This window comes from Amblyraja radiata, chromosome 5 (genome assembly GCF_010909765.2).
Source record: "Amblyraja radiata isolate CabotCenter1 chromosome 5, sAmbRad1.1.pri, whole genome shotgun sequence".
Taxonomy (NCBI): Eukaryota; Metazoa; Chordata; class Chondrichthyes; order Rajiformes; family Rajidae; genus Amblyraja; species Amblyraja radiata.
The window spans coordinates 13,034,430-13,058,949 of record NC_045960.1 but is presented as its reverse complement, the minus strand read 5'-3'; the positions used below and the strand labels follow the sequence as shown (position 1 = coordinate 13,058,949).

The window sequence follows — 24,520 nt, the reverse complement described above, 5'->3', positions numbered from 1 at the left end:
ACACTATCCTACGCACACTAGGGACAATTTATATTTATACCAAGCCAATTAACCTACAAACTTGTCCGTCTTTGGAGTGTGGGAGGAAACCGAAGATCTTGGAGAAAACCCACGCAGGTCACGGGGTGAACGTGCAAACTCCGTACAGACAGCACCCGTAGTCGGGATGGAACCTGGGTCCCTGGTGCTGTGAGGCAGCAACTCCACCGCTGCGTCACCGTGGCGCCCTGTTCTTGCGCTGTTCTATGGATGCAGTGGGAAGAAATGAATAATGGCCTGAGGCCCACCTTGCTCTTCACCTCTGCCTTACTGGCCTGCCGCAACAACACTCACTACAAAATGCACATTAGCACAGAAGGAAACTACGGCAGCTCCAACAATATGCGGCGGTGTCTTTTAATGCACGAGCCTGGAGTAAGAATATGCAACGTAGAACAGGAACAGGTCCATTGGCCCACAATGTCCATGGCGAACCTGATGCCAATTTAAACTAATCTCCTCTGCCTTCACATGATCCACACTCCCCCATTCCATTCATATCCAAAGCCCTCTTCAACACCACTGTCGTATCTGCCTCCACCACCACCAGCCCAGGCAGCCACCACCCTGTGTAAAAAACTTGCCCCGCACATCTCCTTTAAACTTTGCCTCTCTCATTTTAAAACTATGCCCCCTAGTCTTTGAGATTTCTTCCCTGGGATATCTGTCTACATCCTCCCTCGTTGTATAACACTTAAATCAGGTCTCCACTAAAACTCCGGCGTTCCTGAGAAAACAATCCATGTCTGCCCTGAAGAACGGTACCGACTGACCCGAGACATCACCCGTCCATGTTCTCTCGGGAAGCCGTCTAGCCGGCTGAGTTACTCCAGCACTTTGTGTCTTTTCTGGTAAACCAGAATCTGCAGTTCTTTGCTTATAAATGATTTTTTTTTAAATTTACTGCCATTCGTTTTCTTAAGAAAGCAACATTAGGCATAGAATGGAATGTAATTTAGAATGCAAAATATAATTGACCTGTAATCAGATTTAGTCAGAGATACGAAGATATTGTGTCGAGGATTATAACGTTACCAGAAATAGCAGTAGACCTAAGTATTTCTGAACTCAGCAGAAAAGCTCCATATGCCCATCCCAGCTCTGAAAAGGTTGCCCCCCAGTGTCCGATTAAATCTTGCCCCTCCCACCATAAACCTACAGTGCCCTCCATAATGTTTGGGACAAAGACCCGTCATTTATTAATTTGCCTCTGTACTCCACAATTTGAGATTTGTAATTAAAAAAATCACGTGGTTAAAGTGCGCATTGTCAGATTTTATTAAAGGGTATTTTTATACATTTTGGTTTCACCATGTAGAAATTACAGCAGCGTTTATACATAGTCCCCCCCATTTCAGGGCACCATAATGTTTGGGACACATGGCTTCACAGACGTTTGTAATTGCTCAGGTGTGTTTAAATGCCTCCATAATGCAGGTATAAGAGAGCTCTCAGCACCTAGTCTTTCCTCCAGTCTTTCCATCACCTTTGGAAACTTTTATTGCTGTTTATCAACATGAGGACCAAAGTTGTGCCAATGAAAGTCAAAGAAGCCATTATGAGACTGAGAAACAAGAATAAAACTGTTAGAGACATCAGTTAAACCTCAGGCTTACCAAAATCAACTGTTTGGAACATCATTCAGAAGAAAGAGAGCACTGGTGAGCTTACTAATCGCAAAGGGACTGGCAGGGCAAGGAAGACCTCCACAGCTGATGACAGAAGAATTCTCTCTATAATAAAGAAAAATCCCCAAACATCTGTCCAACAGATCAGAAACACTCTTCAGGTGTGGATTTGACAATGACCACTGTCCGCAGAAGACTTCATGAACAGAAATGCAGAGGCTACACTGCAAGATGCAAACCACTGGTTAGCTGCAAAAATAGGATGGCCAGGTTGCAGTTTGCCAAGAAGTACTTAAAGGAGCAACCACAGTTGTGGAAAAAGGTCTTGTGGACAGATAGGATGAACATTAACTTATATCAGAGTGATGGTAAGTGCAAAGTATGGAGAGAAGGAACTGCCCAAGATCCAAAGCAAACCCCCTCATCTGTGAAACACGGTGGTGGGGATGTTATGGCCTGGGCATGTATGGCTGCTGAAGGAACTGGCTCACTTATCTTCATTGATGATACAACTACTGATGGTAGTAGCATAATGAATTCTGAAGTGTATAGACACATCCTATCTGCTCAAGTTCAAACAAATGCCTCAAAACTCATTGGCCGGCGGTTCATTCTACAGCAAGATAATGACCCCAAACATACTGCTAAAGCAACAAAGGAGTTTTTCAAAGCTAAAAAACTGTCAATTCATGAGTGGCCAAATCAATCGCCCGATCTGAACCCAATTGAGCATGCCTTTTATATGTTGAAGAGAAAACTGAAGGGAACTAGCCCCCAAAACAAGCATAAGCTAAAGATGGCTGCAATACAGGCCTGGCAGAGCATCACCAGAGAAGACACCCAGCAACTGGTGATGTCCATGAATCGCAGACTTCAAGCAGTCATTGCATGCAAAGGATATGCAACAAAATACTAAACATGACTACTTTCATTTACATGACATTGCTGTGTCCCAAACATTATGGTGCCCTGAAATGGGGGGACTATGTATCAACACTGCTGTAATTTCTACATGGTGAAACCAAAATGTATAAAAATGGCCTTCATTAAAATCTGACATTGTGCACTTTAACCACATGTGATTTTGTTCTATTACAAATCTCAAATTGTGGGGTACAGAGACAAATAAATAAATGGCGGGTCTTTGTCCCTAACATTATGGAGGGCACTGTAAACCCCCGCTCATTCCCCTCGACGTTAGAACCAAAGGTGAATTTGGTCAATGTTTGGAGAAGAGGAGGCGTGATCGCAGGTAGGTGACGTAGGGAACCCAATAGTGAGGGGGCACATTCAGTGTAGTGTGCATGGGGAGTGGAGAAAATGAAACAACAATATCATGGCGCCTGATAAAGGAGTGGGAAAATGTGAAGTGGCGACTGGTTAATTACATAGACCATAGAGCAGAACAACACAGGAATGGGCCCTTTCATCCATAATGCCCGTCCCCACCTGATCCCAGATTAATCTCCCGCACGTGTGCATATCCCTCCACATCCACGTGCCAAACTAAATGCGTAGAGGTAGAGGCCCACCTGCCTGCATTTAGCCCATATATCACTCTAAAAGTATCTTACCCATGTACCTGTCCAAATGTTTAATTGTGATAGTACCTGCCTCACCTACCTGTTCCGGCAGCTTGTTCCATACACCAGCCCAAACATTATGGTGCCCTGAAATAGGGGGGGACTATGTATAAACACAGCTGCAATTTCTACATGGTGAAACCAAAATGTATAAAAATGATCTTTATTCTGACAATGTGCACTTTAACCACAAGTGATTTTTTCTATTACAAATCTCAAACTGTGCAGTACGGAGGCAAATAAATAAATGATGGGTCTTTGTCCCAAACATTATGGAGGGCACTGTTCCTAACAAATGTCTTTTATATATGGTTATAATTCCTGCCTCAACTACCTCCTCTGGCAGCTCATTCCATACACCCACCACCCTTCTGTGTGAAAAAGCTGCCCCTCAGATTCCTATTAAATCTTTCCCCTCTCACCTTAAACCAGTTCATGACCCCCCCCCCTGTATTCTGTGTAATCACCCCATCTATTCCCCTCATGATTTTCCACCTCTATAAGATCACCCCTCATCCTCCTGCGCTACAAGGAATAGAATCCTAGCCTGCCCACCTTCTCCGTATAGCTCAGCCCCTCGAGTTCTGGCAACATCCTCGTAAATCTTCTCTGCACTCTTTCCAGCTTGACAACATCTTTCCCATAGCTTCTATATTCTGCTCTGCTCATGATTTTACACATCTCTATAAATCAACCCCTCAAAAGGAGATGAAAGGAGGGGAACTCAGAAGGAGTACAATTGGGGAGAATTTAAAAGTGAATGCTAAAGCTTCTATTTATGCATTTTAAAGGAAATGGCTGGCGAGAGCAAATGTGTGTGACTTACAAATTGTTGCAGCACCATGTGCTTTTTTTAAAATGCATAGTTACATGGATAGTGTGTAGGAAGGAACTGCAGATGCTGGTTTAAACCGAAGATTAGACACAAAAAGCTGGAGTAACTCAGCGGGACAGGCAGCATCTCTTGAGAGAAGTTTTGGGTCGAGACCCTTCTTCAGACATGGATAGGACAGGTTTGGTGGGATATGGACCAAACGCTGGCAGGTGGGACTAGTGTAGCTGGGACATGTTGCCAGTGGGCCGAAGGGTCTGTTTCAACGCTGTATCACTCTATGACCATATCTGGTCCGGCCACTTGTGTTTGCCAGGAATGTTGGCGGGGTGAATTGCACACTTGGTGTTGTTGCAGAGCTTGTTTGCTCCCAAATGGCTGCTTTCCACTTTGCATGCCAAAGTCAGGTTGGAATCAGCTGCCATCCATACGTCAGACTGCGTGCAAATGTCTACAGTCATTTATCAAACACCCGGGTGTGGGTGTGTATTGCAGCAACCCCAGGTTTAGACGGCGGTAATTCCCAAGCAGCAGGGGATGTGGATTGCAGACTTTGACAGGCCAACGATTATCTTCTCTGATTGCAGGATTTGCAAGTAGCCTTTATAATGCAAAGATCAGAGTCAACAGTCTCTAATACATGTGTACAACTTTGCAAGGGATTCTGACTCCATCTGTTTAGTTGGAGGAACCATTTGGGGGGAGTTTGAGTATACAAATTCTGCAATCCTAGGCACAACCTAACAGAGAGTTGTCACTCGCTGCAGCCTGTTAGAGACACTGGACCTGGAGAGGATGTTTCCAGTAACGGGAGACTCTAGGGCACGAGGGAAACAGCCTCAGAATAAAAGGACGCACTTTTAGAATGAAGATATCCGAGTTGGGATGTGCTGGCGTTGGTGAGCGTCGAGAGGAGGTTTACAAGAATGATCCCAGGGATCATTGGGTTAACGTATGATGAGCGTTCGAAGGCTCTGGGCTTGTAATCGCTGGAGTTTATTTAGAAGGTTGAGGAGGGACCACATTGAAACTTACCGAATAAGGAAAAGACTGGATAGAGTGGATGTGGAGAGGATGTTTCCAGTAATGGGAGAGTCAAAGACCAGAGGGCACAGCCTCAGAATAAGATTACAATGGACAATAGGTGCAGGAGTAGGCCATTCGGCCCTTCGAGGCAGCATCGCCATTCACTGTGATCATTGCTAATCATCCACAATCAGTACCCCGTTCCTGCCTTCTCCCCGTATCTCTGCTATCTTTAAGAGCCCTATCTAACTCTCTCCTGAAAGCATCCAGACAATTGACCTCCACTGCCTTCTGAGGCAGAGAATTCCACAGATTCACAACTCTCTGGGTGAATGTCGTACCTGTAGAATGAAGTTGAGGAGAAATTTATTTAGCTAGAGGGTGGCGAATCTGTGGAATTATTTGCAACAGCCGGCTGTGGAGGCCGTAATCAGATATTTTTAAAGCAGAGATGACAACATTTTTGACTAGTACGGGTGTCAGCGATTTATGTGGAGAGGGCCGGAGAATGGGGTTGAGCGGGAAAATAGTACAGCCATGTTCGAATGGCGGAGTAGACATAATGGGCCGAATGGCCTAATTCTGTTTGTGTCTTCCGGTCTAACACCATAGGTTTAGTATTATTACAATGTCAAGTGTACCCAGGTGCAGCGAAAATCTTTGTTTTGCATGCTATCCAATCAAAGGTGAGGGGAAAAAGATTTAACAGGAACCCAAGGCAGAATCTTTTCACACAGAGGATGGTGGGTGTAAGGAATGAGCTACCAAAGGAAGTAGTTGAGGCAAGTTCCATAACAACACTTAAAAGACATTTGGACAGGTACATGGATAGGAGAGGTTTATAGGGGTATGGACCAAATGTGGGTAGGTGGGAATAGTGTAGATGGGAGTATCTGGGCCGACATGGACAGGTAGGCCGAAGGGTCTGGGATCGTGCTGCAAGCTCTCATATCCCACGAAACTGGAGCTTCCTGGGGAAACTCAGGCAGTCACAGGGAGAACGTGCAAACTCCACATCAACAGCACCCGAGCACCACAGGCTGTGTTTTTGGTTGCACTACAGTCCTTTGTTTTACACTATTACAGTTACCAAAAATTACGCTTATTAATTTATTGTATTATTGATTATTGAATATTATCTGTGCGTTATTGCATTAATGGGCCTATTAAGCTGCAACAAGCAAGGATATGAAGACAATCAAGCCTACTCCGCCATTCAATCATGGCTAATCTATCTCTTCATCCTAACCCCATGCTCCTGCCTTCTCCCCATAACCCCCGACACCCGTACTAATCAAGAATCTGTCAATCTCTGCTTTTAAAATATCCACTGACTTGGTCTCCACAGCCCTCTGTGGCAAAGAATTCCACAGATTCACCACCCTCTGGCCAAAGAACACTCTTGCCTCTTGAAAATAACACCGCAGTGTATGTGCACAGGTTGCTTCACGAAGATCCACACAGGGGCTAGATTCTCTCCCTGCTGAAGGCTTTAGTGATACAGCATGGAAACAGCAACTTCCGCCCACTGAGTCCACACCGACCAGCAATCACCTCGTACACTAACGCTATCCTATATACACCAGGGACAACTTACAAATTTTACCGAAGCCAAACTTGGAGTGTGGGAGGAAACCGGAGCCCCCCGGAGAAAACCCACCCAGGCAACGGGGAGAACGTACAAACTCTGTATAGACAGCAACCGTAGTCAGGATTGAACCCGGGTCTCTCGCGCTGTGAGGCAGCAACTCTACCGATGTGCCCTGTGCCAAGCAAGGGGAGTAGGAACTAGAAATTATTCTTTCATTCAACCAGCTTCTGAATCCATTCTAATATCTTCATCCATTCGAACTATCTTTAATTGGACACAAAATGCTGAACTCAGTGGGACATACAGCATCTCAGGAGAGAAGGAATGGGTGACGTTTTGGGTCGAGACCCTTCTTCAGAAGTTTGGAAGTCTGTAGATCTGATGAAGACGTCTGAAGAAGGGTCTCGACCCGAAACGTCACACATTCCTTCTCTCCGGAGGTGCTGCCTGTCCCGCTGAGTTACTCCAGCATTTTGTGTCTATCTTCGGTTTAAGCCAGCATCTGCAGTTCCTTCCTACGCATCTTTAACTATGTCCCAACCTGCCTCGCAGAGACTCAATCTGAAAAAATGGGCATCCATTGATTAACAAACTCAGTAACTCAGCAGGTCAGGCAGCACCTCTGGAGAACATGGTACGTGACAATTTGTGTGGTGGCCCTTCTTCAGACCTAAGATTTCATAGTCTTGTACAGTTCAACTATTGATTGAATACGCTGAGTGTCACTAGCAAAGTGTCATCTTTATTAACCTCACAGTCGTAAAACCTGATGGTTTGCGACTGACTAAACTGTTCCACTGTGTATATTTGAGCGGTTGGCAGTCGTTCTGAAGCAGTCATTTTCCTGTGGTAGATGATTTGCTACTTCCTAACTCGCTGCCAGCCATCTACGACCCTGCATTTAATTACTTTAAGGAAGAATTAAAGTCTGGCAACATTAGCACCATATCCAGCTGACAAATGGGCCGTGTTTGTGACTGTATATTGCACTCACTTGTGGGTCAGACATAGCTCTGGCTTCCTCCCATTCCAGTTCTTTAGCACGGGGAGCAGTTGAGGCAACAAGATAGATTCAAAGAGGAAACAAGAGAAGCACAGAAGAATGAAATAAGTTGAATGGTTTAGATTCAAGAGGGTGGAGTGTAAAACTGGCAGACCAGATGATGAACTCGCACACTGACCACTCGTTCTGGATTCAACGCACACTATTTTGTCATTCCTCTTGCATACCAAGGCTGCATCGCAGATCTCCCAACCTACTTCGTTGCGGCCCTTGCACTTTTTATCTGCACTTTCTCTGTTGCTATAACACTAGATTCTGCACTAAAATGGAGATGCAAGACACTGCAGATGCAGGAATCTTATGCAAAACACACGCTAGGGCAATGTCCGATTCACCTCTACCCCATTGCTGACATTGGACTTTGTCTGTGGAACTGGTGCGCTACAATGCTGAGAACTATATTCTGCACTCTGTATCTTCCCCTTTACTCTACCTGTTGTACGTGAGTTTGGCTTGGTTATATGGTATATCTGATTGGATAGCATGCAAAACCAAGAGTTTCACTGTACCTCGGTACACTTTTTGAAAATATAATAAACCTAAAAGGCAGGAGGAAGTCAGCGTGTCAAGCAGCATCTGGGGAGGGAAATGGACAGATGATGTTTTGGTCGGATCCTTTCTTCAGACTGATCGGACAGGTGATGCTTCTTAAGTCTGAAGGATCCCAACCCAAAACATTGTCTGCCCATTAACCCCACAGATGCTGCCTGACCCGCTGAGTTGCTCCAGCACTGGGTTTTGCACCATATTCTGCACTGTTTAACGTCTCCTTTGCACTACCTGTCTTACTCACATAAGGTAACGATTTGGCTAGAAAGCGTGTAAAACAATATTGTTTTCATTGTAATAACAATAAACCAGACTCAGGGACAGTTTCTTCCCAGCTGTTATCAGGCAACTGAACCTTCCCATCATCAACTAGAGAACCATTCTGACCTACCATCTACCTCATTGGAAACCCTAGGACTATCTTTAATTGGACACACAATGCTGGAGTAACTCAGCGGGGGTCAGCACGTCTGGAGAGAAGGAAGGGGTGATGTTCCGGGTCGAGACCCTTCTGCAGAAGGAGGTCTGATGATCTGAAGCGGACGTCTGAAGAAGGGTCTCGATCTGGAACATCACCCATTCCTTCTCTTCAGACATGCTGCCTGTCCCGCTGAGTTACTCCAGCATTTTGTGTCTAACTTCAGAATCAGCAGTTCCTTCCTACACATACCTTTAATTGGACTTCCCTGGACTTTATCTTGCACTAAACATTATTCCCTTTATCCTGTATCTGTATACTGTGGGTGGCTTGGATGTATAATCTTTCTGCTGGCTGGTTAGCACTCAACAAAAAAGATTTTCACTGGATCTTGGTATACGTGACAATAAACTAAACTAAACCAGTATGTGACCCACCCATCCTCGAATGTTCCAGCCAGTGGGAATGTGAGTGAGTGTAAGTGTTTATTGATTGGAAGAATCTTGCCCACCCTCCAAATGTAATGCAACAGATGCCCAATGTTTAATAATGCCCCGTCAATGCCAGCTACTGTAGGAATATACTGTCAATGTTAGTTTTGAAGCTGTAGGGATGGGTGGGTGGGTCACGCCTGATACAATAAGGTCTAATCTACTGTTGCACTGAAGATAGACGTAAAATGCTGGAGTAACTCAACGGGACAGGCAGCATCTCTGGTTAGAAGGACACTTTAATTCCCCCTTCCCATTCCCACACAGTCTGAAGAAGGGTCTCGACCCGAAACCTCACCCATTCCTTCTCTCCATAGAACCTGCCTGTCCCGCTGAGTTACTGCAGCATTTTGTGTCTACCTTCAAGGAATAGAGACCCAGCCTAATCAACCTCTCCCTATAGCTCACACCCTCTAGTCCTGGCAACATCCTCGGAAATCTTTTCTGAACCCTTTCAAGCTTGACAACATCTTTCCTATAACACCACCTTTAAGATCAAAATCCAAAGGTAAGTCAGGGAAAACGAGAGAGGGATGGCAGAATGATGGCAAGAAATACACTGGCTTCTGTGATTCCAAATTGCACAGTCTATGGGATGAAAGTTTACAACATATACATCATAAAAGGTCGGTGGGGGCGCTGCAATGGCGGCAGCCCTGTCAGCAGCGCGTTAGTTTTTTCAATTTTTTTTTTTTTTAGTATGTTTTAAAGTATGTTTTTAATGTTTCTTTGTGTGTTTTGTGTGGGGGGTGATGTGGGGGGGGGGGGGGAAACCGTTTCGGCCGCCTCCTCCATGGAGAGGCGACTTTATCCAGGTCGCCTCCCCGTGGCCTAACAGCAAGGATCGGCACGGCCTTTCCCGGAGACGCGCCCGGGGCTTCAGCGGCGGGCGCAGCGTGGACTCTCGGCGTGGAGCGGGTGAGCCCTCGCTGGGGCTCGCTGGAGGGGAGCGCTCCGTTTCGCTGGCCCGGGGCAGCCGGCAGCTTGAAGTCGCAGCCTGAAGCAGCGGTCTGCACAGCTCCAGCTGGTGCGGCGTCCGCAGCCCGGGATCCCTCGTGGGGAACCCGGGGGAAGAAAAAGCCATCACTGCCGGCCCGCTGCCAACTTCTACCGCGGGCCTGGCGTGAACTTACCATCACCCCTGGAGGGGAGCTTCGACCGCCGACCCTGCAGTCTGCGGTGCTTCTGTCTGCAGCACGGCGGGGACTTTAAATCTTCGACCGCCGGCCTGCGGCCTACACCAACTTAAAGCCACGGTCTCCGGTGGGGAAGAGCCGACTCTGGACTTACCTGGACTTGTACCTTGTCCTTTTACCATCTGGATGCCCGCAGCAACGGCTGTGGAGGGTTGAGGTCCCGACCACGGGGGAAAATGGAGGAGGACTGGCCAAATTGTGTGCCTTCCACACAATGCTGTGGTGGATGTTTATGTTACATTTTTTTTGTGTTTTTGTGTGTGTTCTTTATAATTGTACCGCTGCTGACATATTCATTTCACTTGCACTTATGTGCAATGTGACAAATAAACCGTATTGTATTGTATTGTATTGTATTGTATTGTATTGTATTGTATTGTATTGTATTGTTCATTAAACGCCAGACACTCTTTATTACAATTTAAAGTACTACACAGATTACACTACTCCAAAACAAAATTAAACAGAATTTTTCCAAATATCTCTCCTATGTGTGATAAATGTCAATGCCTAGAAGCTAACTTAACTCATACCTTTGTAAACTGCATAAAAATAAAACAATTTTGGGTGGATATTTTAAAAATTATCTCTGAAGTTGTTAACATTCAATTGGATCCTGATCCAAAACTAATAATATTAGGAATATCAGAACAAAGTATAAAAATCACAATAAATCAAAGAATTTTTCTTGATTATACCCTGTAGTATAATAATTGGGAAAAAATAAATACGACAATTTTGGAAAATGTGGATTACGGAAATGTCTGAGACCTTTCATTTGGAAAAATTAGATCTGTCTTAATTGACAAATCAGAACTATTTGCTAGAATATGGTCTCCATTTATTGATTTTCTAAAAAGGTAAATTGGTTCAACACGGAAGCTGGACTGAAACTTGAGTTCAGGACTGGGTGAATAATGACACCTTATAACCTACAGACCTATCTCTAAATAGAAGCTTTGTATGTTTGTACAAATTGTGTTTTGCTATTATATGTATATGCTTCTAATAAAAAAATATTTTAAAAAAACAAAAAACAAATTGCACAGTCTAGTTTGGTCCACTGTAGATATTTGCTGCGCTTCTGTTAAATGAGCCCATCTCACCGGACAGTTTGCAATTTCCACACAGCCTGGAAGGTGCCAATCAAACAAAATGGGTGTGACTTTGATGTTTGCACTCTTTACACACACTTTGTCTGGATGGCAGCTACTCTATAAAAGCTCAGGGGCAGAGCGAGAGACAGAGACAAAGAGAGAGAGAGAGAGAGAGAGAGAGAGAAAGAGAGAGGGGAGAACAGAGAGAGGAGAAAAAAAGAGAGAGTCGAGAAGAGAGACGCAGGAAGATCGAAAGACAGGACGGAAAAAAGAGAAGAGAAAAGTGGAGAGTAGAGAGAAGAGACAAAAGTGACAGAGTGAAAGACAAACGTGAGGCATAGGAGAGAGTGAGAAGGGAGGCAGAGGATAGCAAGTGAAGAGAGAGAGAGAGACTCACAGAGAGCGGGGTGAAGGTAGCCAGCATTTCCACCAGCAACAGGAGAAGTCCTTAACCCTGGTCCGTGGTGGAGATGGGCAGAATCCACAAGAGCTGGGCTGTTATGCTGCTTGCCTTGGTTGTGTTGGCGCTGCAGGTGGCCGCGGGGAGTGGCGTGTCCCACGAGGGCATTAAGCAGGCCATGCTGCGCAGGCTGGGGCTGAGCGAGGTGCCACAGATGGAGAAGAGGGACGTGGGGAAGGTGGTGGTGCCCCGGCACCTGCGCAACAAGTACATGTCCATGCTGCGGCTGCACAAGGAGAAGGAGAGGAGGCGCAGGGCGCTGCCCAGCCTGGCCGGCATACTGCGGGGAATTCCTGGCAATGCAGGTAAAGTGGGCTCTCTTGCACCCGTTTACTTTAGGAACTGAGGGGCGCTCTGCCACACTTCCTCCTTGCCCGCCATTCCCCGCGCCATCTGCGACCAAGACTGCCCTCGCTGTCCGTATCCCTACCCCTTGCCTCACCCTCTCCAAACTTTGGAACAAGCAACCGCAGACGCTGGCTTGCAAAATAAGACACATAGTGCTGGAGCAACTCAGCGGGTCAGGCAGCATCTCTGGAGAACATGGATAGGAAAATGTTTCCCTGATAGTTGATGTTTCATGTGAAGAAGGGTCCCGACCTGAAACGTCACCTATCCATGTTCTCCAGAGATGCTGACTGACCTGCTGAGTTACTCCAGCACGTTGTTCTTTTTAAAAACAAACAAACTCTGGGTTGGGGTGGGGATGGGCTGGCTTATTCTAGCAGTGTAGCGAATGACCGGAGAGGCATAATTCCCCTCCAATGCCTCCTGCACTCCCCTGAGTTAATGGAAGAGATGGTTTCATTATCAGGTCAGTCTGTGTCTAGTGGGAGTCCTGCAATGGATGGTGGCTAGAAGCCTAGGGTGTGCTTTCCAGTAGAGAGGGGTTGGGATGGCAAAGGTTGGGTGGATGATACCCGTCACAGAAACAGTGTGAACCAAACTCGGGATCACTCTTCCCCAGGCTTGACACTGGGAGCATCGTTAACTCTGGGGCATATCCCATCGGAGGCTGTCCTGGTGAACGTACAATCAATTGTCCCACAGCATGTAAACAGACCTTTCGGCCCAACTTGCCCATGCTGACCGAGATGCCCCATCTACGCTAGTCCCATTTACCGGCGTTTGACAAAAGGTCAAAACTACAGGATGTAGATTTAATAGAAATCTGTTTTCCACACAGGTGGGTAAATGGAAAGAGGAATCTGCCAGAGGAATCTTCACAGGCACAGGCAATAACAGCATTTGTTATTGTCACACAGCATAGAAACAGGCCCTTCAGCCGACCAACATGCCCCATCTACACTAGTCCCACCTGCCTGTGTTTTGGCCATTTCCCTCTAAACCTGTCCTATCTATGTACCTGTGCAAATGTCTTTTAAATGTTGTTATAGTACCTGGCTCAACTACCTCCTCTGGCAGCTCGTACCATACACCCACCACCCTCTGCTTGAACTATTCATGGAAATTACAGCAATAAGCACTCCCCGTGTCATCCTGAGGGAGAACTAATCTTTATTGTATTAGCACGATTATTGTTTAAAAATAAGGTTGCTCTTCTAGTTTATTTAAAGTGTAATTGTTGCCATTTATCACCAATTTGTTGATAATGTTCATCGCCAACGACCCATTAAAGAATTCCAGGAGAATGGACTTTAAATATTATTGATTCAGAGTTATACAGCATGGAAACTGGCCATTCGGCCCAACACGTCCATGCTGACCAAAATTTGTACCTGAGCTTGATAGACACAAAATGCTGGAGTAACTCAGCGGGACAGGCAGCATCTCTGAACGTTTCCCCTCGGGTTCCTATTCAATCTTCCCCCTCTCTCCTTAAACCTGTGTCCTCTGGTTCATGTATTTAAAAGGCTTCCGGGTTCACCTGCATCTCACACAGTGTGAGACGGCAGCCTTTGTGATGGAGTTAATCACGGTCTAAAACTAGAGAGCATACAGTGGGCAAAAGGTGGGAGGAGAGAGATTTAATTGGAACCTGGAGGACGACCTTTTCATGTAAAGGAGGAATGAGCTGCCTGAGGAGGTAGTTGAGGCAGGTACAGTGATATAAGACGTTTGAACAGGTACATGGGTCAGAAACGTTTGGAGGGATATGGGTCAAATGCAGGAAAATGGGACTGGTTTAGATGGGGCATCTTGGTCGGCAGGGATAAGTTGGGCTGAAGACCTGTTTCCGTGCTGTATGACTCTGACTCCAACAACATAAAGATGGGATTAATCTCGGATTTGTGTGAATAGATCGTTGATTGCTGGCACGTATTTGGGGATATGGGTTAAATGTAGGCAAATGGGTTATAGCACCGAAGATGGGCGCAAAATGGGAGAGGTTCCTGTCCGAAACCCAAAAGTCTGACGAAGGGTCTCGACCCGAAACGTCACCTATCCATGTTCTCCAGACATGCAGCCTGACCCGCTGAGTTACTCCAGCAGTTTGTTCCTTTTTTTGTGTTGCAAAAATTAGAATCTGCAGTTCCTTGTTTCTACTATGGATCAACCTGCCTGGAGAGGTAGTTCTGAGGAGAGATTGGAGAAAGGATGCTGAGGGAATGATCTTAGAGGTTTATAAAGTTGTGAAGGGTGCGGACAGGGTGGACTGGAATTTTTTTTGTTTCCCCCACGGTAGGAGAATCATGAACCAGAGGATATAGGTTTAGGATGAGTGGGGAAAGATGTAAAAGGAACGAGCTGCCGGAGGAAGTAGTTGAGGCAGTGAGTGCAATAACAACATTCAGCAAACATTTGGACAGGTACATGGATAGGAAAGGTTTAGAGGGAGGTGGCCAAATGCGGGCAGGTGGGACCAGTGTAGATGAGACAAGTTGGTCAGCATGGATGAGTTACATAGAAACATAGAAATTAGGTGCCCTTCGAGCCCTTACCGCCATTCAGTATGATCATGGCTAATCATCCAACTCAGTATCCTGTACCTGCCTTCTCTCCATACCCCCTGATCCCTTTAGCCACAAGGGCCACATCTAACTCCCTCTTAAATATAGCCAATGAACTGGCCTCAACTACCTTCTGTGGCAGAGAATTCCACAGATTCACCACTCTCTGTGTAAAAAATGTTTTTCTCATCTCGGTCCGAAAACTTCCCCCTTATCCTTAAACTGTGACCCCTTGTTCTGGACTTCCCCAACATCCAGTTGGGCTGAAGGGCGTGTTTCCGTGCTGTGTGACTCCACAAGAGCGGGAGATGTTGAGGGTGGACGTGTGATGTGATGTCTTCTCCCCAGACACGACGGGAGACGTGGTGTACGCGGACCCCACCAGGCAGAGGCTGGTGTTCGACATGAAGGGCCTGATCCCCGACAACAGCGAGGTGACCATGGCCGAGCTCAAGCTCTTCAAGAAAGGCGTGCGGTCGGCAGAGCTGCCCCCACGGAGACACGGACGGCCAGTCACCAACGCCAGGGTCAGTGTGTACTGGGTCAGCACCCTGGCTGATGGCAGCAACACCTCCTCACTCATAGACTCCAGGTAAGGACACCCGCCCACCTCCTCCCCTTCCACCCACCTCCTCCACATCCTTCTGTCTCCCTCTCACCTCCACCCTTTGTCAATGACTCCACCCATGCACCACTCACCCACCTCACCTGTATCCACCTACCACTTGTCAGGCTTTGGCCCACTCCCACCTCCCTTTTCCAGCTTTCGTCTCCCTCTCCCCTCACCACAATCAGTCTGAAGGAGGGTCCCAACCCAAATCTGTCCAATCCCTCCACGGATGCTGCCTGACCGGCTGAGTTCCTCCAGCACTTTGTGTTTTGCAGAAACAAGGATGCTGGTTTACAAAAGTGCTGGAGTAACTCAGGGGGTCTGGCAGCATCACTGGAGAACATGGATAGGACGTTTTGGGTCAGGACCCTTCTTCAGAAATGTCATCTGTCCATGTTCCCTTGAGATGCTGCCTGACCCACTGAGCAGCAGCACTCTGTGGCTTCCCACGTAAGTGGCGTAGTCCCCTACAGTGATAGGGCTGTACAGCAGAGAAACAGTCCCTTCAATCCAGTTTGACCATGTCGATCAAGTTGGCTTACTGGGCGTGTACCATTTGCCTGCATTCAGCCCGTATCACTGGGGCGGCACAGTGGCGCAGCGGTAGAGTTGCAGCCTCACAGCGCCAGAGACCCAGGTTCGATCCTGACTATGGGTGTTGCCTGTATGGAGTTTGTACATTCTCCCTGTGACTGCATGGGTTTTCTCCAGGGGCTCTGCTTTCCTCCCACATTGCAAAGACATACAGGTTTGTAGTTTAATTGGCTTCAGTAAAAATTGTAAATTGTCCCTAGTGTGTAGGAGGGTGTTAGCGTGCGGGGTAATTGGTGGTCTGTGTGGACTCGGTGGGCCGAAGGACCTGTTACCGCATCGAATATCTCTACATTAAACTAAGCTACCTCCTCCAGCAGCATATTCTGCACACCTAACACTCTTTAGAGTCATAGAGTGTGGTAACAGGCCCTTCGGCCCAACCAACCAACGTCCCAGCTATACTAGTCCCACTTGCCCGTGTAGGGTCCATATCCTTCCAAACCTGCCCTATCCATGTACCCGTCTAACTGTTTCTTAAACGTTGGGATAGTCCCTGCCTCAACTACCTCCTCTGGCAGCTTGTTCCATACACCCACCACCCTTTGTGTGATAATGTTACCCCTCAGATTCCTATTAAATCTTTTCCCCTTCACCTTAAACCTATGTCCTCTGGTTCTTGATTCTCCTACTCTGGGTAAAAAAAACCTCAGTATTTACCCTGTCTATTCCTCTCATAATCTTATACATCTTAATAAAATCACCCCTCATCCTCTTGTGCTCCAAGGAATAATCCCAGCCTACTCAACCTCTCCCTGTAGCTCAGACCTTCTAGTCCTGGCAACATCCTCGTTAATTTTCTCTGCCCCCTTTCCAGCTTTGATGTAAGTATGTTGAGTAAAAAAGCTTCTTCCTATGGACTAAAAGAGCTTTCTCCTGTGGCCCCCACTCGGCAGGTTGGTTCCCATCCTGGAGTCTGGGTGGAAGAGCCTGGACGTCACGCAGGCAGTGCACTACTGGATGAAGGGCGCGGGGCTGCCCATGTACCTGGAGGTGTGGGTGGAGGCGGAGCGAGTGGGCAGCTATGCCGCACAGCTGGCCAAACTGGTGCACTTCGCCACCCAGAGTGTCGCCGACCAAACACTGGGCAAACCAGAGCTGGTGCTCTACACCCTCAGCCAGGAGGAATACGGGTACGTCTGCACTCGGGCCCCCTGGCCCAACAACTTCTTTAGTCCGAAGATGGGCGGCACAGTGGCGCAGCGGTAGAGTCGCTGCTTTACAGCGCCAGAGACCCGGGTTCCATCCCGACTACAGGTGCTGTCTGTACAGAGTTTGTACGTTCTCCCCTTGACCTTGTGGGGTTTCTCCGGGTACTCCGGTTTCTTCCATCACTCCAAAAACATACAGGTCTGTAGGTTGATTAGTTTCCGTTAAAAAAAAAAAATGAGTTGTCCATAGTTTGTAGGATAGTGCGAGCGAATCGGGATCGCTGATTGGCGCAGACTCGGTGGACCAAAGGGCCTGGTACCGCATTGTATCTCTAAACTAAACTAAAAAGCGTCCCGACGCGAAACGTCACCTATCCCCGTTCTCCAGAGATGCTGCCTGACCTGCTGAGTTTCTCCAGCACTTTGTGACTTAAACAAAACAACTTATTTTGCCACTCACGTCACACAGTTTAAACTAAACTAAAATGGCACTGAAACTAGACACAAAGCTCTGGAGTAACACAGCGGGTCAGGCAGCATCTACGGAAAACATGTATGGGTGACGTTTCAGGCCAGGCACTTCTTCTGACATTGCCTGACCCGCTGAGTTACTCCAGCACTGTCTTTTTTTTTTTGTACATACTTGGATTGTTTTCGCTGGTGTATTGGAGACTTTGGTTTAGTTTACAGATACAGCGTGGAAACAGGCCCTTCGGCCTACGGTGTCCACGCCGACCAGCAACCCCCCATATTTTAACACTATCCTACACACACTAGGGACAATTTTTACATTTACCAAGTCATTTTACCTGTACGCCTTTGGAGTGTGGGAGGAAACCGAAGATCTTGGAGAAAACCCAGGCGGTCACAGGGGGAATGTTAACTCCGTACAGACAACACCCGTAGTCAGGATCGCGCCTGTGTCTCTGGCTCTGCAAGGCAGCAACCCTACCGCTGCGCCACCGTGCCTGACCACCTGATCAACGTATATACAATTATGTGAGGCAGAGATTGGGTAGACCGTCGTAACCCTTTTCAAAGAGTGGTAAATTCAAATGCTAGAGGACTTAGCTTTAAGGTGAAAGATACGAGGGTTAACATTTAATTTTGACACAGAGAGGCGAGTGCCTGGAAGGCACTGCAGGGGTGGTGGTGTTGGAAGCAGATATGATAGTGGCATTTAAGAGGGAATGGATAGGTAGGGAATGGAGTGATATAGACCATATGAAGGCAGAGGACATTAGTGTGACTTGACATGTGGAAACAAGGCACTGCAGATGCTGGTTTACAAAAAAAAAGGACAAAGTCCTGGAATAACTCTGCAGGACAGGCAGCATCTCTGGAGTACAAGGACAGGTGACACTTCCATTCAAAACCCTTCTTCAGAGCAGAAGGGTCCCGACCTGAAATATCACCTATCCATGTTGTCCAGAGATGCTGCCTGACCCAGCACTTTGTGTCCCAACTTGGCATCATATTCAGAATGGACACTGAGAGCCAAAGAGCCTGTTCCTGAGCTGTAGTGTTCTAAGTATTTTCTACATCCTATATTGAACAATATAGTTATTGCCATTAAATAATATAAACCTAATAGGCGTGGAGCATTAGAGTCATACAGCATGGAAACAGGTCATTCATTTCAACTTACCCATGCTGACCAAGATGTCGCATCTACGCTTATCCCACCTACCTGCATTTGGCCCATATCCCTCTAAACCTTTCCTATCCACGTGTCTGTCTAAATGTCTTTTAAATGTTGTTATAGTATCCGCTTCACCTACCTCCTCTGGCAGCTCGCTCCATAGACCCACCACCCTCAGTGAAAAAGTTGCCCCTCGGGTTCCTATTAAATCTTTCCCGACCTCACCTTAAACCTATGTCCTCTGGTTCTTGATTCCCTGCTCTGGGTAAAAGTGTGCATTCACCCAATCTATTCCCCTCATCATTTTATACACATCATTAAGGATCCTTTGGATAGTTAATGATCGAACGTGAAATTAAGCGAACATGCGCTTCGCTTATATCTCCGCGCACAACTCAGAAGCTCGTTTGATGTAAATAATGGAATTTGAAAATGTATATTTTTTACTATTTGCTTTCTTTTTCAAGTGAAACATAGTGATCTAATTTACTATCTCTGCATTAAGGATTGTCTGGATACTTTCAAGAGAGAGCTAGATAGGGCTCTTAAAAATAGCGGAGTCAGGGGATATGGGGAGAAGGCAGGAACGGGGTACTGATTGTGGATGATCAGCCATGATCACATTGAATGGCGGTGCTGGCTCGAAGGGCTGAATGGCCTACTCCTGCACCTATTGTCTATTATCACCCCCTCAGCCTCCTGCACTCCAAGGAATAAATGGCATCATTTTTTGTTTTGAAAGTTTGCCCCATTAATTTACTACTTGGTGCAAACTCTTGTTCCTCCTTCCAGCTCCTCCACCCTCATTTGGTTTAATCATCCAAAACATTTTAAAACAGCTTCCCATTTCACCCAGTTGCAAACACATTGAAAATCAGTCAGAGGAAACCATGGAACAAAAGACTGAGACTTATATTTGGCGTGTCTGGCTTACCTCTAATTGGAATTAAATGTCTCCAAATTCACTGAAATGGGCTTTATGGATGTTAGACTCCAAGATCCCCAGTGATACAGATAACACAATCCTTAATGACCAACCAATCCTTAATCGTAAACAGAGTTTGAGACAGCCAATACTCAAACTGTTCACAGTTTATTCCAGTTATCTGCAAGTACTACACGAGCAAATCACTCAACACCTTTTTCCTGACCATTTCAATCCACATTTTCATGAACGGAACCCACGCCTTTCTCTCCCGTAAATGTAAGCTATGTTTTTTTCCAAATCAGCAGGAGCCAGCTAGCAGCTGGTTTTTGTTTTACACAAGGCTACAATCTAATTGCAAGGTATAAGCTACTCAAATCAAAGATCCTATAGCAAGCAAGATAGATCACTCGACGAAAAAGACGTAGTACGGTCATGGGCAGACTCATGGGTCATTTTCAGCCCCATTTCCATAATCGGCTTCCGTCTCCGCACCAAAGATCCCATAGGATAATAGTGCAGAGACGGAAGCCGGTTACGGAAACATCCTCGTAAAAATAAAAGTTATTTGGGAAAAATCTTCTCCTCATTTTCAAAATTATAATTTATTAACACAAACTGTTCCCCCGCAACGTTGATTACACTGCGAGTCGGGTCGGGTTACGGAAATGGATGAAAAAAAGGCCCACGTTCAGCTCCGTTGCGTACTACACGTCAGCCCATTGCATTTAGAAGGAGTGGTCTATCTTGCTTGCTATAGGGTCTTTGACTCAAATCTCCCATCCCTGCCATTTGCGATGAGATTAGTGTCTCTCTCGTGGGCCATATATATTACCCTATACTAGCCCGTGCATTCGTATCAAGGAGACATTTCTGTACATCAGAAAAAAAATTCAATTCATAGAAAATTTAATCTGTACCAAGTCATAAATTAATCTTAAAAAAATTCTGCCATGTATTCCTTGGTGCGCAGGAGGATGAGGGGTGATGTTAAAGAGGTGTATAAAATGATGAGGGGAATAGATAGGGTGAATGAATGAATGCTTTATTGTCACGTGTGACGAGTCATGGTGAAATTCTTTGCTTACCCAAGGTATGCAAAGAGTCGCTACATAAGGGGCGCCAACAAAGTTACAAAGTATCTTCCCCATTTTGTTCTCCACCTCCCTCCCTCCCTCCCTCCCCTCCCAGCGGTCTCCCCACAGAGTGTACACTGAGATTTGTGGTGTTTATAATTCATTGAACAGTACAGCACAGCAACAGGCCCTTTGGCCCACATAGTCCGTGCCGCACGTGACGCCAAGTCAAATTAATCTTCCCTGCCTGCACATGATCTATGTCCCTTCATTCCCTGCACATCCATGTGCCTTTCACAAAGCTGCTTAAGCACCACTATCAGATCACATCCACCACCACCCCTGGTTCCAGGATAGACACAAAATGCTGGAGTAACTCGGCAAGACAGGCAGCATCTCTGGAGAGACGGAATGGGTCGTTTCAGGTCGAGACCCTTCTTCAGTGTGTTCCAGGCATCTACTGCTCTCTACGTGGAAAAATCTGCCTCATACATCTCCTTTACACTTTGCCCCCTCTCACCTTAAAGCTCTGACCTCTGGTCTATGATATTTCCACCCTAGGGAAAAGTTTCTGGCTGTCTGCCTTATCTATTCCTCACATAATATTATATACTTATATCAGGGCTCCACAGTCTCTGAATTTCCAGGGAAAATAATTCAAGTCTGTTCAACCTCTCCTTATTGCTAACAATCCCTAATCCAGTCATCATTCTGGTAAACCTCCTCTGCACCTTCTCCAAAGCCTCCACATCCTTCCTGTAATGGGGGAGAAGAACTGCACGCAACACTCCATTGTGACGCAAGCCAAAAAAATCATGTAAAGCTCCAGCATTTAATACTAACTTCTCGAAGCAATTCAATACAGCCAGGAGATTTAGCTTTTAGTTTTAGAGATACAGCATGGAAACAGGCCCTTCGGCCCACACCGTCCATCGCACAGCCGTTCACATTTGTTCCATGTTATCTCATTTTCCCATCACTTCCTGCACAGCAGCAATCCCGAGGCCAATTAACCTACAAACCTGCACGTACTGGGGATATGGGAGGAACCCACCCACAGGGTCACTGGGAGAACGTGCAAACTCCGCACAGACAGTGGCATTGAAGAGACCTTTAGATAGGCACATGGACATGCAGGGAATACATGCAGGATCCCGTGCAGGCAGAAAGGATTGGTCTTGGCATCATGTGCGGCACAAACATTGTGGGCTGAAGGGCCTATTCCTGTGCTGTTCTCTGTTCCATGACAGCGCCAGAAGTCAGCATTGAACCTGTGTCTCTGGAGCTGTGAGGCAGCTGCTCCCCTGGCTGTGCCAATTTGCTGCCCCACTGATCGCTTGTGACTGTGTTATCATGTCCAGGAGCGCTGGGAACTGTGGTGCGGAAGGAGGGGAGCGTGCTGTCTCTCCACATCCACTGTATCCAGGCCTTCTCATCCACCCCTACTATACTACCTCCTGACTCTTGTATCAAGAATGATGTGAGCCGTGGTGTGGCTGGGTTAACGGTGGTGTCCTCTTGCTTTCAGATCGTCGGGGGACTGTGACGGGGGCCGGTCGCGCAGGAGCGGGGCCTGCTGCCGGCAGGAGTACTTCATCAACTTCCGGGAGCTGGCCTGGACCCAGTACTGGATCATCGAGCCTCCGGGCTACCAGGCCTACCGCTGCGTGGGGGGGTGCAGGCAGCCCCCACTGCCCTTCGTCTACGGAGAGAGGAGGTGCGCGGCGACAGAGAGCGCCTCACTGCCCGTCATGTACCTGGTGAAGAGGGGAGACTACACCGAGATCGAGGTGGCCGAGTTCCCCAACATGGTCACAGAGAGATGTGCCTGCAGTGTGGACAACCTCTCCCTCATCTAGGCCCACCTCGGGGGAACATTACCACGGCCGACCACGCGCGCCGCTTAAATATCCGGCGCACAACTCAGAAGCACTTTTGATGTAAATATTGGAATTTGAAAATGTATATTTTTTACTATTTGCTTTCTTTTTCAAGTGAAACATAATGATCTAATTTACTAACTCTGCATCTGATGGCTGGAGTCTAAGTTCCTCTGATGGGAGGGCAGGTGAATACATTGTGGCACAATTCCTCGCAATGCCATTCGAGCCACATCCATACATAAGACCATAAGACTTAGGAGCAGAATTAGGCCATTCAGCCCATTTGATCCTGGCCTATCTATCTTTCCCTCTCAACCCCATTCTCCTGCCTCCTCCGTGTAACTTTTGACGCCCTCACTGGTTGCTGAAAGAGATTGAGGGGCTTCAGAAACAAACTCTAATGCAACCAGTAGGTGCAAGGAACTGCAGATGCTGGTTTACTTTTTTTTTAAAGACACAAAGTGCTGGAGTACTCAGCGGGTCAGACAGGATCAGATGCTGCCCAGTTACTCCAGCATTTTCTGTCCAATGAAACCAGTCATAGTTTCTCTAAAAGAGTTTCCCCGATCACTTCGATCCGCCAAGGCCTCTCCTGGTTGCTCATTAATCATTTTAACTCCCCTTGCCATCCAATACTCTAGTTTCTGTCCTGGGCCTCCTACATTGCCACAGTGAAGCCACGTGCAAACTGGAGGAACAGCATCTCACATGCCGCTTGGACAGCTTACAACCCAGTGGCATGAACATTGAATTCTCCAATTTCAAGTAAAAGCGCCTCTTTCTTTCCCGTACAACCCCCCCCCCCCCCCCCAAATCCTGGTGTGCACCCATTTCTCCCATACCTCAGTCGCCCTGTTCCTTTCCCCTCCTCGTACACTCATCTAACATCCCCTATCACTCATTTCCCTTTTATCCTCCACTTCCCACCCCCCATTACTTTCCATCCGTATCCTCACTCCAGCTTTACATTTCACCCCTCTCCACCCTGACACCCTTTTGTCTCCTTTGCACCTTCACCGTTTGTCACTTACTCCACCCATCTGCTGGGCATCCCCTTTCACCTGTATCCACTGACCACTTGCCAGGCTTTGTCCTATCCCACCTCTCTTTTGCAGTCCCCCCAGCCCCCTCCTTTGCAACATCAGTCTGAAGAGGAGTACAAACCCAAAACATCAACTATCTGGTATAAGCTTATAAAGATATGAGAGTAGACAAAAATGCTGGAGAAACTCAGCGGGTGCAGCAGCATCTATGGAGCGAAGGAAATAGGCAACGTTTCGGGCCGAAACCCTTCTCCAGACGGATTCGGTTTTCGGCCCGAAACGCTGCCTATTTCCTTCGCTCCATAGATGCTGCTGCACCCGCTGAGTTTCTCCAGCACTTTTGTCCACCTTCAATTTTCCAGCATCTGCAGTTCCTTCTTGAACATAAAGTTATGAGAGTATAGACAGGCTTCTCCCTCGGGTGGAAATATCGAACACTAGAGCTTAAGGTGAGGAAAGGAAGGTGTAAATGAGATTAACGCAAGATTTTTTTAATATAGATTGGAAATGTCTGAATCATGCTGACAGGGGAGGTTGTGTAGCAGATACAACATCAACATTTAAGGGACATTTAGACTGACACATGGGCAGATGGGATTAGTTTAATTGGACATCATTGTTGTCACTGACACACAATGGGGCATATGGCCTTTTCCTGTGCTGCACTGTACTGTTTGTCCCATCCATTCATTCCATGTTGCCTGACCTGCTGAG

General features: G+C 46.8%; 2 protein-coding genes across 3 annotated transcripts in view; one reads left to right on the top strand and one right to left on the bottom strand.

Moving 5' to 3' along the window:
* Positions 1-24,520, bottom strand: part of sde2 (SDE2 telomere maintenance homolog) — a 46,414-nt gene that overhangs the window by 4,627 nt on the left and 17,267 nt on the right. The window lies entirely within an intron of this gene.
* On the top strand, positions 11,898-22,747 carry LOC116973005 (left-right determination factor 2-like). The gene is made up of 4 exons (XM_033020635.1): positions 11,898-12,278; positions 15,234-15,477; positions 16,983-17,219; positions 22,409-22,747. Exons 1-4 carry the CDS (start codon positions 11,984-11,986, stop codon positions 22,737-22,739), a joined length of 1,107 nt encoding a protein of 368 aa, XP_032876526.1. The 5' UTR covers positions 11,898-11,983; the 3' UTR covers positions 22,740-22,747.